The sequence below is a fragment of the Microcaecilia unicolor genome, chromosome 4, assembly GCF_901765095.1.
Source record: "Microcaecilia unicolor chromosome 4, aMicUni1.1, whole genome shotgun sequence".
In the NCBI taxonomy this organism is placed as follows: Eukaryota; Metazoa; Chordata; class Amphibia; order Gymnophiona; family Siphonopidae; genus Microcaecilia; species Microcaecilia unicolor.
Window position 1 is genome coordinate 239,377,385 of NC_044034.1, and position 14,459 is coordinate 239,391,843.

At 43.3% G+C, this 14,459-nt stretch overlaps 1 protein-coding gene across 1 annotated transcript in view; it reads left to right on the forward strand.

Annotated features, from left to right (window-relative positions):
• The first annotated feature begins 9,054 nt into the window (after positions 1-9,054).
• The window catches only part of DOCK9 (dedicator of cytokinesis 9), a 719,745-nt gene continuing 714,340 nt past the window's right edge, over positions 9,055-14,459 (forward strand). Inside the window, 1 exon segment of the mRNA XM_030201354.1 lies at positions 9,055-9,483. Coding sequence (XP_030057214.1) covers positions 9,367-9,483 — 117 coding nt within the window. The 5' untranslated portion in view covers positions 9,055-9,366.

Here is a 14,459-nt window from a genome sequence, read left to right on the forward strand (position 1 = left end):
AAAGAAGGGGCCCAAGGACAGATCCCTGAGGAACTCCAACAGAGAGCGGGATAGGGGAGGAGGACGAACCATGAGAGTGTACTCTGAAGGTACGATGGGAGAGATAAGAGGAGAACCAGGAGAGGACAGAGCCCTGGAACCCAAGGGAGGACAGTGTGTCAAGAAGTAGGTTGTGATTGACAGTGTCAAAAGCGGCGGAGAGGTCGAGGAGGATGAGGATGGAGTAGTGACCTTTGGATTTGGCGAGGAATAGGTCATTGCAGACTTTAGATAGTGCCGTTTCTGTTGAGTGTAGGGGGCGAAAGCCGGATTGAAGCGGATCGAGGATGGCATGAGAGGAGAGAAAATCAATACAGCGGCTGTGAACGGCGCGTTCAAGTATCTTGGAGAGGAAGGGTAGGAGGGAAATGGGGCGGTAGTTAGAGGGACAGGTAGGGTCAAGTGATGGTTTTTTGAGGAGTGGAGTGACCACAGCATGCTTGAAGGTGTCCGGGACAGATGCAGTGGAGAGAGAGAGGTTAAGGATATGACAGATGGTGGGGGTGATGGTAGGAATTATGGTGTTGAGTAGGTTAGTGGGAATGGGGTCAGAGGAACAAGTGGTGGCTTTCGAGGAGGAGAGGAGATGGGCGATTTCCTCTTCGGTGATAGCAGGAAAGGAGGAGAAGGAGGCCTGGGTAGGTTGGATGAGAGAGTGAGATATAGGCTGAAGAGGAGGAGAGGGAGTAGTGGTGAATTCGAGGTTGATCTTCTGGACCTTGTCACGGAAGTAGTGGGCCAGAGATTGAGGAGAGAGTGAAGGGGGGGTGGGAGCAGAGGGCACTTTGAGGAGGGAGTTTAGGTGGCGAATAGACGACGAGGGTTAGAGCTGAGGAAATTGGTCAATTGGATATAATAGTCCTGCTTAGCGAGGAATAGGGAGGATTGGAAGGAGGATAGCATGAATTTGAAGTGAATGAAGTCAGTAAGGGTGCGAGATTTCCTCCAGGATAGGAGATAGTGCTCTATTGTGGATTAAAAACTGGTTAAAAGATAGAAAACAGAAAGTAGCATTAAATGGTCAGTATTCTCAATGGAGAAGGGTAGTTAGTGGGGTTCCCCAGGGGTCTGTACTGGGACCACTGCTTTTTAACACATTTATAAATGACCTAGAGATGGGAGTAACTAGTGAGGTAATTAAATTTGCTGATGACACAAAGTTATTCAAAGTCGTTAAATCACAGGAGGATTGTGAAAAATTAGAAGAGGACCTTATGAGACTGGGAGGCGTATTTTCAAAGCACTTAGCCTTACAAAGTTCCATAGGTTACTATGGAACTTTGTAAGGCTAAGTGTTGGACGTCTAAATGGCAGATGACGTTTAATGTGAGCAAGTGCAAAGTGATGCATGTGGGAAATAGCAACCTGAATTATAGCTACGTCATGCAAGGTTCCACGTTAGGAGTCACAGACCAAGAAAGGGATCTAGGTATCGTTGATGATACGTTGAAACCTTCTGCTCAGTGTGCTCCTGTTACATTCCTCACCTGGTTCCAGGTCTGTGCGGCCGATTTGCCGGCGAGGCGCAGTCCGGCAGAGATAGCCAGCTATTTTGGTAATGGTTCTCCAGGATAGGTCGGCCATCTTGGGATGGGCATCTCAGCTTATGGCAGCCATCTTGGGGTTGGCAGGAAGGAAGCCCGTATTTGGGCGTTGAGTTTCTCTGCTGATGGGGGCAGCCATCTTGTTTCAGCTGCACATGTTTTAGCCTGATTCCTTCACTATTTAAAGCATTGCCTCCAGGCCTTCATTGCTTCAGCCTCAATTGTTCTGAGGAGTTGCTGTCGGAGTGCTGTTCGCCGACTATCTTCTGGTCCTGTTTTCTGGACTTTGGCTAGTTTTCTCAGTTTACGCTTGTTTGCTGCCTGCCTTGACCCTGGACTGATTTTGACTATTCATTGCCTATCAGAGTACTGGTTCTGGACTGTGTCTGTTCCCTGCCATCCTGGTCAGCGGCCGTGCAACCCCACCAGTTCCAGAAGTCCTGGTGGCCACTTGCAGCTGGGAGCTCAACTCTCGGTGAACGGTGGTCGCTTCCAAGGTGAAGCTAGGGGTTGTCTGGCTGCCTGACCGAGTGCGGCATCACTCCTTTTCAGACGTGCTCAGTCGGGGCACAGGGGCTCACTACTACCGGGTCACAACAGCTGCTGCGGCTAAGAAAGCAAATAGAATGTTAGGTATTATTAGGAATGGAACACAAAAAATGAGGATGTATGCCTTTGTATCGCTCCATGGTGCGACCGCACCTCGAATATTGTGTTCAATTCTGGTCGCCACATCTCAAAAAAGATATAGTGGAATTAGAAAAGGTGCAGAGTAGGGCGACGAAAATGATAAAGGGGATGGGACAACTTCCCTATGAGGAACGGCTGAAGTGTCTAGGGCTCTTCAGCTTGGAGAAAAGGCGGCTGAGCGGAGATATGATAGAGGTCTATACAGTGGCATAGCCAGGGCCGGTCTTAGGCAGAGGCGACCAAGGCGGCCGCATAGGGCCCCGCGCCTAAGGGGGCCCCGCTCATCGTGCCTCAACTCTGCCTCGTGCCTCCGCTCCGACCCGGACCGGGACCGTAACAAGTCACTCAACCTCTCTCCAGCCATAGGCAGATAAAGCATTCCTGGCATACCTTTTACACTGTAGCACTGTTCTGGATCTTTTCTTAATATTTTTCCTTATTTTCTCCTTTGTTATGAGAATTGGAACTACTAATTGTAGTGGACTTGAACTGAATAATTTCTGGGGAGGGGAGGTTTCATGATGATAGCATTGTGCTTATTATTTCAATCAGTTTTTTTGTACAAGTTTAGTTTCATTTGTCGTTATTTGAAATTTCATAAATAAAAATAATTTTTAAAAATGGAATAATCTTATCAATGGGGTGGAGCTAGGATGGGGGCGGGGCTAGGATGGGGCCCCACCAAATTGGTCTGCACAGGGCCCCGCACTTGCTAAGACCAGCCCTGGGCATAGCTAGGGTAGTTGACACCATAAGCAGTAATTTGTATGAGTCACATAAGGAAAAGAAAAGCATCTTAAACACTACAGTAAGCACTAGAACATCAATTCACCTATTGTAAAACAAAAACAGACAGATTAATACAGATCGTCGATCCTGCACAGTCAATGCCAACCAAAAGCCATGTCTTTTTCACAAACACAGATACACCCTAATCCACTATAGAATAAGTAATCATAAACTTTCTATTTAGACAAAAATTAAACTGAACCCCGATGCCAGACTCTGCATACAATGCAACACCACAGAAACAGAAAATGTCCCCTAGTACTGTGCAAAATATAAAGACAGCAGATGTAAATTTGAAAAAACTAACAAATACCAATCACCACTTTACAAATTAACAAACAGAAATAATACAAATACAGAAAATAAAATAATACCATTTTATTGGACTAATACATTTAGCTTCCAGAGGCCAAAATCTCCTTCCTTGGGTCAATACAGTATAGTGCTGTTACACAGTGGCATAGCAAAGGGGGGGCGGTGGGGCAGTCTGCCCCGGGTGTCAGCTCAAGGGGGGTGCTCCCTGCCAGCCCCCCCCCCCCGGGTGCAGCACGATGACACCCCCCCTCGGCGCATCAACACCCCCAGACCCAGTGCCTACCCTCAGCTCCGTCTAACCAGCTCCCGCATCCTACCTTTAAAGAAATCTCGGAAGCCGTGGCGAGGCGCAGCGCCTCGCGCCTGCATGTAAAAGAAGTGTGGATCGTCTCATCGGGCCTTCCCTCGCTCTGTCTGTCCCGCCCTCCTCTGACGCAACTTCCTATTTCCGCAAGGGCGGGACAGATAGAGCGAGGGAAGGCCCGATGAGATGATCCACACTTCTTTTACATGCAGGCGTGAGGCGCTGCGCCTTGCCTCGGCTTCCGAGATTTCTTTAAAGGTAGGATGCGGGAGCTGGTTAGACGGAGCTGAGGGTAGGCACTGGGTCTGGGGGTGTTGATGCGCCGAGGGGGGGTGTCATCGTGCTGCACCCGGGGGGGGGGGAGCTGGCAGGGAGCACCCCCCTTGAGCTGACACCCGGGGCAGACTGCCCCACCGCCCCCCCTTTGCTATGCCACTGTGTAACAGCACTATACTGTATTGACCCAAGCGTCTGTTTATGCTTTCCAAAAATACTAGGAATAGGGGGCATGCGATGAAGCTACAAAGTAGTAAGTTTAAAACAGAGAACATTTTTCTTCACTCAACACGTAATTAAACTCTGGAATTTGTTGCCAGAGAATGTGGTAAAGGCGGTTAGCTTAGCGGGGTTCAAAAAAGGTTTGGACAGCTTCCTAAAGGAAAAGTCCATAGATCATAATGAAATGGACTTGGGGAAAATCCACTGTTTCTGGGATAAGCAGTATAAAATGTTTTGTACTTTTTGTGATCTTGCCAGGTATTTGTGACCTGGATTGGCCACTGTTGGAAACAGGATGCTGTGCTTGATGGACCTTTGGTCTGTCCCAGTATGGCAATACTTATGAACTTATGACACCTCACCGGTTACCACAATATAGATACCCCATTCAACGAGAAAATTATAAAACTACGATCCACCTTACCACTTAATTCCACCGACTATGAAAAATTCATTAATTGTTTGGACCCAGTCACCGATGAATATCCAGCAGACCGAATCTGGACAAACTTCAATTTACTGGCAGAGGAAACCGTCACCCAAGCGATCAATAGATTCGCCAAGTCCCACTGCAAACTGGACTCATGCCCCAGTTACCTAATAAAATCTGCCCCTCAATGTTTTATAACAGATCTCGAGAAAAAATATCCGCCAGAAGGCGGAGAACTCTAGACGCCCCACGGACAACAACAAGAAATGAAATAAAAGTGGGAGGACGACCAAGGATTCCAAAGACTGAAAGGATATATAATAATAAAGATGTTTATTGAGGTATAAAGACTCGACACAACGTCGTGTTTCGGCCGTTAGGCCTGCATCAGGAGTCTTAATGCCGAATGCTTTTGAGAACTATTTGATGAAGGCAAATCCTCAACAAAGGGAGGTCTTTAGAAAGACCGTTGTGAAGCTGAGCGTGCTTCGTTGGCTTATTGCAGCATTCTATACAAGCGTTGTGTCAGAGGAGACAACGAAGCACGCTCACCTTCACAACGGTCTTTCTAAAGACCTCCCTTTGTTGAGGATTTGCCTTCATCAAATAGTTCTCAAAAGCATTCGGCATTAAGACTCCTGATGCAGGCCTAACGGCCGAAACACGACGTTGTGTCGAGTCTTTATACCTCAATAAACATCTTTATTATTATATATCCTTTCAGTCTTTGGAATCCTTGGTTGTCCTCCCACTTTTATTTCATTTCTTATAACAGATCTCACCTCCTACTGAAATTTAATGCTCCAACATGTATTCTTCCCTATGGATAAAAGAAATATATTACTTACCCCAATACCTAAAGACCTGAAAAAATTAAATGATATAACTAATTACTGCCCGGTTGCATCTGTCCCTCTTATAGTTAAGTTAATGGAAAGTTTAGTTACCAAACAACAACGATTACTTGAAAAATGTCTCAATACTACATGTATCTTAATCAGGATTCCGAGCTAATCATAGCACCGAAACAGTACTAATAACACTCTTAACTAAATTTAAACAAATAATTGCAACTGGCAACAATGTTCTCCTCTTACAATTTGACATGTCCAGTGCATTCGACATGGTCAGCCACAATATATTATTGAACATCCTAGAATATTTCGGGATTGGAGGAAACGTATTGAAATGGATTAATTACTTCCTAACCGCAAGAACTTACCAAGTGATATCAAAGTCGATTACATCATCACCATGGAAACCTGAATGTTGAGTGCCTCAAGGATCGCCGCTTTCACCAACCCTTTTCAACTTAATGATGACTCCACTGGCCAAATCATTATCCAACCAAAGCCTCAATCCATACATCTATGCAGACGATGTCACGATCTACATCCTGTTTAAAAATGATTTAACAGAAATCACAAATAAAATTAATCACAGCTTACAAATAATTAACTCATGGGCGGATGCATTTCAACTAAAGCTTAACGCAGAAAAAACACAATGCCTTATCCTTTCATCGTAATATAACAAGATCAAACATACCACTTTAAATACTCCAAACCAAACTCTTCCTGTTTCAGACACCTTGAAACTCCTGGGAGTCACAATTGATCGAAATCTCACACTAGAAAGCCACGCGAAAAATATAACAAAGAAAATGTTCCACACAATGTGGAAACTCAAAAGAATAAAACCTTTCTTCCCAAGGGAGGTATTCCATAATCTGGTGCAATCAATGGTGTTAAGCCATTTGGACTACTGCAATTCCATCTACGTCGGATGCAAAGCACAAATCATCAAGAAACTCCAAACAGCCCAAAACACTGCAGCCAGACTCATATTTGGAAAAGCGAAATACGAAAGTGCTAAACCCCTCAAAGAAAAATGACACTGGCTCCCACTAAGAGATCGAATTATATTCAAAACCTGTACCCTGGGGAACTGAGGAACTGAGTTTGATTCCCGGCACAGGCAGCTCCTTGTGACTCTGGGCAAGTCACTTAACCCTCCATTGCCTGCCGCATTGAGTCTGCCATGAGTGGGAAAGCACGGGGTACAAATGTAACAAAAAATAAAAAATAAAAATAAAATAAAATTATTCATGGCGAGGCCCTGATATATATGTCAGACCTTATTGACCTACCAGCAAGGAACATAAAAAGATCATCCCGCACATTCTTGAACCTCCATTTCCCCAGTTGCAAGGGGCTTAAATATAAATCAATATATGCATCTAGCTTCTCCTACACCTGCATGCAACTGTGGAATGCACTACCAAATGCCATAAAAACAATGCATGATTTAACAGCCTTCCAGAAGTTATTAAAGACTAACCTGTTCAAAAAGACTTATGAAAAGGATCCTTCATAAATGACCTGACATCAAAACTTTATCAGAACAAGTTAACATTGAACTCTTTTTATTTGTTTTTATTTTTATTTGTTTACTTCAATCACATTGTCACTATTGAATGTTATATATCAGCTTGGTTTCTACTGCCTGAAATGAACTGAATATTTATTTACCTCTAATTTATTTTATAATTTCTGTACTTTAAATGCAATAATACTCTATATTTCTCATTCCGGAAATGGCGATTGCCATTACGGCATAATGTAAGCCACATTGAGCCTGCAAAGAGGTGGGAAAATGAGGGGTACAAATGAAGCAAATAAATAAAATAAATAAGTTTGGGTAGGGCTGTTCTATGCAGAAGGAAAAGGCAAATCCCTGTTGACTAAGCCATGCAGCAATGCCAACACGGCCCATTCTAAGTGAATGGGCTGTGTTGGCATTAGCGTAGCCTAGTAAACCAGGGGGAAAAAGAGTTCCATAAAGATGGACCAAGGAAGAAAAAGGTGGAATAGCGAGTAATTTGTAATCTAGAATGAGCTACAGCGGGAGTAGTCAACTGGTTTAAATTAGCAGAGCACAAATAGGGTGGGATATATGAATAAAGTATTTTCTGAATTAAGATTTTATATTGAATGCAAAATGTAATTGGGTACCAATGATGCTGTATAAATGCAGGGGAAATAATGTCAAAATGCCAGATATAGAATATGCATAGCTGTGTTCTGAACTGACTGCAACGTTTTGATGAGAACGGGAGACCAGCATATATGACATTACGATAATCATATTTGGAAATTACCAAGACATAAAGGAGTATGGCACAAGCATCATCACCTAGAAAAGAGTGGAGAGCATGACTAGAGAAAAGGGAGGAAAAAAACAGAAGCATACAACTGATGAAATCTGGGGGGCAAGTGTAAGTTGGGAATCTATAATGACTCCTAGATAGTGTAGGGAGTCTACAAATTTAAGAGGGGAATCTCTTAAGGTGGATGCAAGACTAGATGTCCGAGAACACCTATATATCCACATCGCCACAGATTTGGAGGGGTTGAGTCAAGACATATTTGTATTAAGGAAAGCTGTGGTGATAGCGATTTGTGTGTGGAAACCAAAAGGATATGATCAGCATAGATGTAGAATTTCATGCTGAGACCTTGGAGGAAATGAGTGGGGCTGGGGGGGAAGAAATATTGAAAAGGAGAGGTGAGAGAATGGAACCTTGTGGTACACCACACAAAAGAGAGGAAATTGCAGAGGTTAGGGAGTAGTCTATAAATGTGAGAGTCATTTATAAAGGAATTTAGGTTTAGAGACCTACAGATTGGATGCAGTGATGTGATCACCATCAGCACTGTGTGTGTGTGTGTGTGTGTGTGTGGGGGGGGGGGGGTATTCACTTTAAAATTGTTTTTGTGGCTAATTTTATGTTTGAAGTGTATTGTTTCGCTTTAGCCAGTTTGTGTCTTCAAATATTTAAAGGTAAAGATAAATAATACAATGTTAAAACTTTAATTATTGACTTGTAAACACAATTTTAACACTCGTTTGTGAAATGATAAAATATATAGCCTTTAAAAAACCGATGGTGTGCTTGTCAGTGTGCTCGAGATGAAAAAAAAAATGGAAAATCACCATATTTTCCTCAGTCTGTTCTGTCCTGAGGAAAACTAGCCAAGAGAAACGTACTGTTTAACCCAATAGAAAGTCTCACCTTATCTATGTGAATTAATTTATCTTAATTTCTGTTTATTCAAGTTAACTAACAGGGCAACCTCACTAAACAGAAAAGGTGAATTCCAATTTCCTACCCATCCATAGCTTCAACCCACAGGTAAATCTGAACGCACGGGGGGGGGGGGGGGGGGTGGGGACTGACAACGACCCGCCCACTGCGTCCTGCGCGGATTTGGGAAGAGGCGAGCAATAGCAGTTGGAGATCTAGGAGTTTGGCGGAGCTGTGGTTGGTAGCCGCGACATTACGGCGATTGTGTATGGGCGGGGTTTAGGGAATGGCTGCTGAGTGAGTTGTTGAGTTTAAGTCCGAACAGTGGGAGGAGTAAGAGAAGGATAGGGTCTACACACAAGGCGGAGGTGGGAACGCTGAAATGAGGACGGACCGGCAGTTCCAGGTTACATCTTGCATTTAGGGCGAGCTCCTTCGTAAAAGGGCAACCGGAGAGGTGTTCATTAAAGAGGTGGCAGATTGCCCGCTTGTCTCCGGAGGTTAGCCTCGCCCAGCTCGCTGCAGCGGCTCCGCCCAGGAATATCGGGCATGATGTACTGCCGCTGAGGACTGCTTGGCCTCCCCGTCTCCTCTTTTTCATGCACTTATTTATCGGTTTATTTTATCCCCGCCGCTGGGGCGGTTGGTAACTGGCTTTCTGCCCGCCGCGATGTCTCATACGCTCCATCTGGAGACCCGCAAGTTCACCCGGGCTCTGAGCAAACCGGGCACGGCGGCAGAGCTGCGGCAGAGCGTCTCGGAGGTGGTGCGGAGCTCTGTCCTCTTGGTAAGTGCTATGTAATCTGGCCAGGGGCTGGACTCTGGAGCCGGGCGCAGACTGATCCTCTGTCCATTCCCGGTTAATTGCTATAGGCTATGGCCTTCGCTGGGGGCGAGTCTGTCGGGCTTGTTTTTGGCACAATAATAAAGTTAAGTTTGCTGGTCGAATGGTCCGAGAGGGGGAGGTGCGGAGCACATGGATAGGTTTCTCTTGCGGTGGCGAGGATGACGTGAGCCTTCCCATCTTTACCTGTCGCCCTCGGGCCGAGAACGTAGTGGGAGCCCTGCTTGATCACGTTAGGTGAGAAGTGGGTGGGGACCGGTGGACTCTTTTCATGATAATGATATGTTATCTGTTTAGCTTTTTCGTTTTACTTTCTGGAACATATAATATGGAGCTGACACTTTTTGCTCGAGTTCGCTTTAAAAATGTTAACTTGTTTTTTTATTGGGGGGCGGCGTAGCTGGCGCCCTGAATTCGCTTTCTGTTAAATTTCAAGTGTTATTGCGTTATTACCTCCCTCCCGTTTCATTTTGTCAAGGCTCCTATTGTTTTCTGGGCTGCTGTTTTGTTTTTTTAAATTTTCGTTAGTATTTTTTTATTCCCCCCCCCCCCTCGTATTTCTGTGCTGCCAGTACTGCTTCTTACAGCTGAAGGTTGAACAGCTGTAAGTTGACATCAATTTCAAACTTTACACCTCGGTTTTTTTTAAACTAATAAAAGGGTTGTTGTAATTGTTTCTATTATATATTGAAAGTCTTCGTATATTAAGCAGAAGTCTCAATTGGCATGGAGGTTGTGTTTCTGGAGCTGGTCCTGTTCCTTATTCTTGGAAGGTACAGTTCACTTTAAAAGGCTGCTGTTCTAAAACACATGTACCAAAGGCCAAGTTGCCTGTTAATTTGGTTAAGATGTATGATGGGGAGTTGAAAGTTTTAGGTTTAGAACCTGGAGTGGGGGAGTAGCCTAGTGGTTAGAGCACTGGTCATCCAGAGGTGATCAAATTCAACTACTGCTCCTTGTGATCTTGGGCAAGTCACTTAACCCTCCATTGCCTCAGGTACAAAATTAGATTGTGAGTCCTCCAGGGACAGAGAACTACCCAGTGGTATCTGAATGTAACTCACATTGAGCTACTACTGAAAAAGGTGTGAGCAAAATCAAAATTAATAATATAGTTAAAAACTGGCAAGTGTTAAGTTGCAGAGCTTCTTGCATAACTATAATAGTAATCCTGTAGTTTAGTCATTCTGAATCTTTGGGAATTTTCTCACTAGCATGTTTCATGGCAGTGCAGTTTCCAAATTGCTGGCTGACATTACAAAGTTGTCTGACTTTTCAGAGATTGCTGAACTGAGTAATTTCTCTCTATTTTCAACTAGTGTCACCCAAAAATTGATAGTAAGCCCATGCTTAAATACTATGGGTGCCTGGAGGGGGCTAGGTATTTGAAAGGCCCATACTGCTCCTAATTCTGCTTCTGCATCTATCAATCACTGTTACCACTAGCTCAAAAATAAAATATCCCAGGTCTGCTTCCCCTCCTCCCACTGGCATTCAATATCATTGCATTTTGAACTTATCTGTGCTTTACTGTTCTCACTACTGCCACCAGCCTGAGCTGGGAATGCTGCATTCTCCTCTCTTAAAGTAGATTTTCCAGCCTGGCATATATATGTAGGGGTTACCTGCTCTCTCCAGGGTAGACATGATTATTGCCATTACTGGATGTAGAGAAAGAGGAGATGGCAGAAAAATAAAAGAATCCAGGGGGAAATGGGTTGTGGTCCAACTCTAATTATTGGGTAGAAGGTATAATATATGTATAATATATATTTTTTAAGATTTGGGGACTGGTAGGGGGGAAGAGTACATATGCATAGGGGTAGAGAGTAGCACAGGAACAGGGCCAGTGGGAATCCAGCAGGGATCCCCATCATGTCCCATGGATTCCTGAGGGGATGGACACAAGTCCTGCGGGGTTCCCCTGCTAGTGTAGTGGCAGGCCATCCTACCTGTCCTTTCCTTTTGCCATGACAATTATAATAGACAATTATAATAGCTAGTGATAACCCTGGAAATGGTGAACTAATAAAAGTACTAGTTAAAAATGACAAAATTGAAATACTGGAAATTAATCAGGAAAGACTCACCTGAGAACTTAATATGAAATTGTCAGATGTAAGGAGAGCACATTGACCTTTTTATCTGGCAATTTCTTGTTAAGATCTCAGGCTCAGGTGAGTCTTTCCTTATGAATTTCCGGTATTGAAATTTTGATTCTCACTTTTAAGTAGTATTTTAATTTTAGTTTACTATTTCCATGGTGTGTTATTAGCTATTGTATTTATTGTACCTTCCCTGTTTTGAGAGTGTTGAGTAGTTTTGATGGCAATTATAATAATACTAAAAAAAATGAATGGATATGGTTGATGGCATTGAAATCCCAGTAAGCACTGAGGAAGGGAAGTTAACATGGGCAACTGTCAAGATGAGGTTTTACCACAAGTCAGGTTATTTTAGTATAGGGGATGGGTGAAATTTCTGTCCCTGTTGCAGCTCTCTAGTAGGGAGCATGTGATGGAGTTTAGAGAGATGGGATAAGAAAGAAGGTATAAACTTGGAGGGAACCCTTAGGGGTGCCAAGATCACAAGGGGCCATAGTGAGATTTGAACCAGGCTTCACTGGGTTTTCAGCTCGTTGCTTAAAGCTATAGTTATGCTACATGAGTTCCATTTGCAAGGTTTTCCATTATTTCACAAACTATCTACTAGTGGAGGAATTTTGTGTTGCTGTTACTGAGTGATTGGTAAGTTGTAAGGGAAAATGTTTTATTCTCTCTATAGACTCCAGAAGAGGTAAAGAAACATCTTGATAGTCATACTAATCTTACTATCCAGCCCTGCATAGAAAAACTGGGCAGTACAGTAGTCCCAGAGTTCTCAATGAAATAAAGTGAAGACTAAAATATTTTTAAATTCCTACAAAAAAAAATTCCAATAAGTTTGAGCTGAATGAAAAATGTCTCCACCTTCATAATTCATGAATGGATGGGTAGCACTAATACACTACGCATGCCTACTTGTTTGAAATCTTTTTCTTCACCTCAAGTGGCAAGACATGTTTGTGAGAAGTCTATATTGCTGTGGCTTGTGAAATGGAAGCATGAGTGAGAACTTGATGCAGTTTTAAGCAATTTGCTTTGACAGAATTTCTGACTGTTGGAGTCCCTCCAATTAAAATTCACAGCTGCCTGCAGGTGGTTTACAGTGATGTCAGTACCATGAGTCCCAAACAAGAAAAGTTGTCAAATTTGTAAAGGACAATGCATGTGGTGGTGAATTTCTATTGATGACAAGAAGATGTTACAATACAAGAACATGGAACACCCCATAACGTTGCTAACACATTTATGAAAACAAGATATCAGAATTTTTAACAAGAATAGGCCTGGCTGCGTATGCCTTGTAGCGCTATAGAAATGCTAAATAGTAGTAGTCCAAAGTTTAAGAAACCCTCAGTTCCATTCAAAAGACTAACCAGTGCAATTGATATCTCCCACCTCCCCAACCCCTCCAACTCCTCATCCACCCCCCACCCCTCCTCCTTAACCCAACCATACTACACAAAAAACAGCCCAACTCATACGTATTTTCTAATCAGAGCTTTCAATATTAGTGCCCCCCCCCCCCATAACAACAACAGGGTATAACCATACAATGTGGCTAACAACCAACTAAGGACTGCCTTCCAATCTGACACAGGAGAATAATTATCTTCCTAATGCATTACAGTGAAATGTGATTCAGGAGAAGACTATGTATCCTCGGAGACAACACCATAATATATGGGTCCCAGATGGACCAGAATTGTTCTTTCGTTTCGGGATCTGCCCTGCATCTCTTGCTTCCATAAGTAATAGATTATGAAATATATTCTTCCAAGCCCAAAAGCTGGGAGCTGCATCTTGAGTGCAACACTGCAAGATGCATTTATTCCCTACTACAGCTGCTTTATAAACAGACGATCTTTCTGTATGAGTGTAGCACTTTGTCCCACCCAACCTAATATAATTGTCTTTGGTGTGACTACAATTGGTTTGTGCAATAAATGCTCCCAATATTGAATTAATTGTGACTAAAATCTGTGAATAGCTGTGAAGAGCATGAGCCAGCGTAGCAGCGGGATCCCCACATTTAGTACACTGAGGCTCATTTTCAAAGCACTTAGCCTCCCAAAGTTCCATAGAAACCTATGGAACTTAGCCTCCCAAAGTGCTTTGAAAATATGCCTCTCATTATCTCTGCACCCCACATAGTGTGCCTGTCTGGGAGATATATAGGCTCTCATAATTAGCACTATGTACGTACTTTGGGATCTGTTGAATGAGGTGTAGAAATCCCCTCCCCAGGAATGGAACATTTAGAATCTAAATACTACTTATGTGCCAACACTGTAAAGTCTTTATGAGGAATAATTTGCATTAAAGCCTTATGAAGATTGGCTACCGAGATGCCAGCCTGATTCATTGGCCAAAAAATTCCTCTAATAGTCTGTAAACCCCTCGGGAGCAATGTGATGAAATAAATTTGACATAGTGTGCCAGCTGTGAGTACACAAATTTAATCGATGTGGTAGCAAATGCCCCCTTATAATCTCAAACGCCTGCAAAGTGCCATCCTCCAATACATCTACATAAAATATTCCTTGTAGTGCCTACTTATGAAATACTCCTTCCGAATTCCCCACAAGTGGAAGGAAATCCGTACAGTGAGGATTTTGATGCAATGCTGTTAATAAGTTCAAAACATAACGCATTGGCTGCAAAAGAACATGTTTTTTTCAACCCAGATGACCATCTCAATTGCGGAATCTGCACCAAATAATGCGGGTGTTCTGGTAAAAATAATTATTTTTCAAGTGACCAATTCATATAGTGTTCCGTTCCTAGCACCTAATCTGCTAAATGTCTCGACAAACA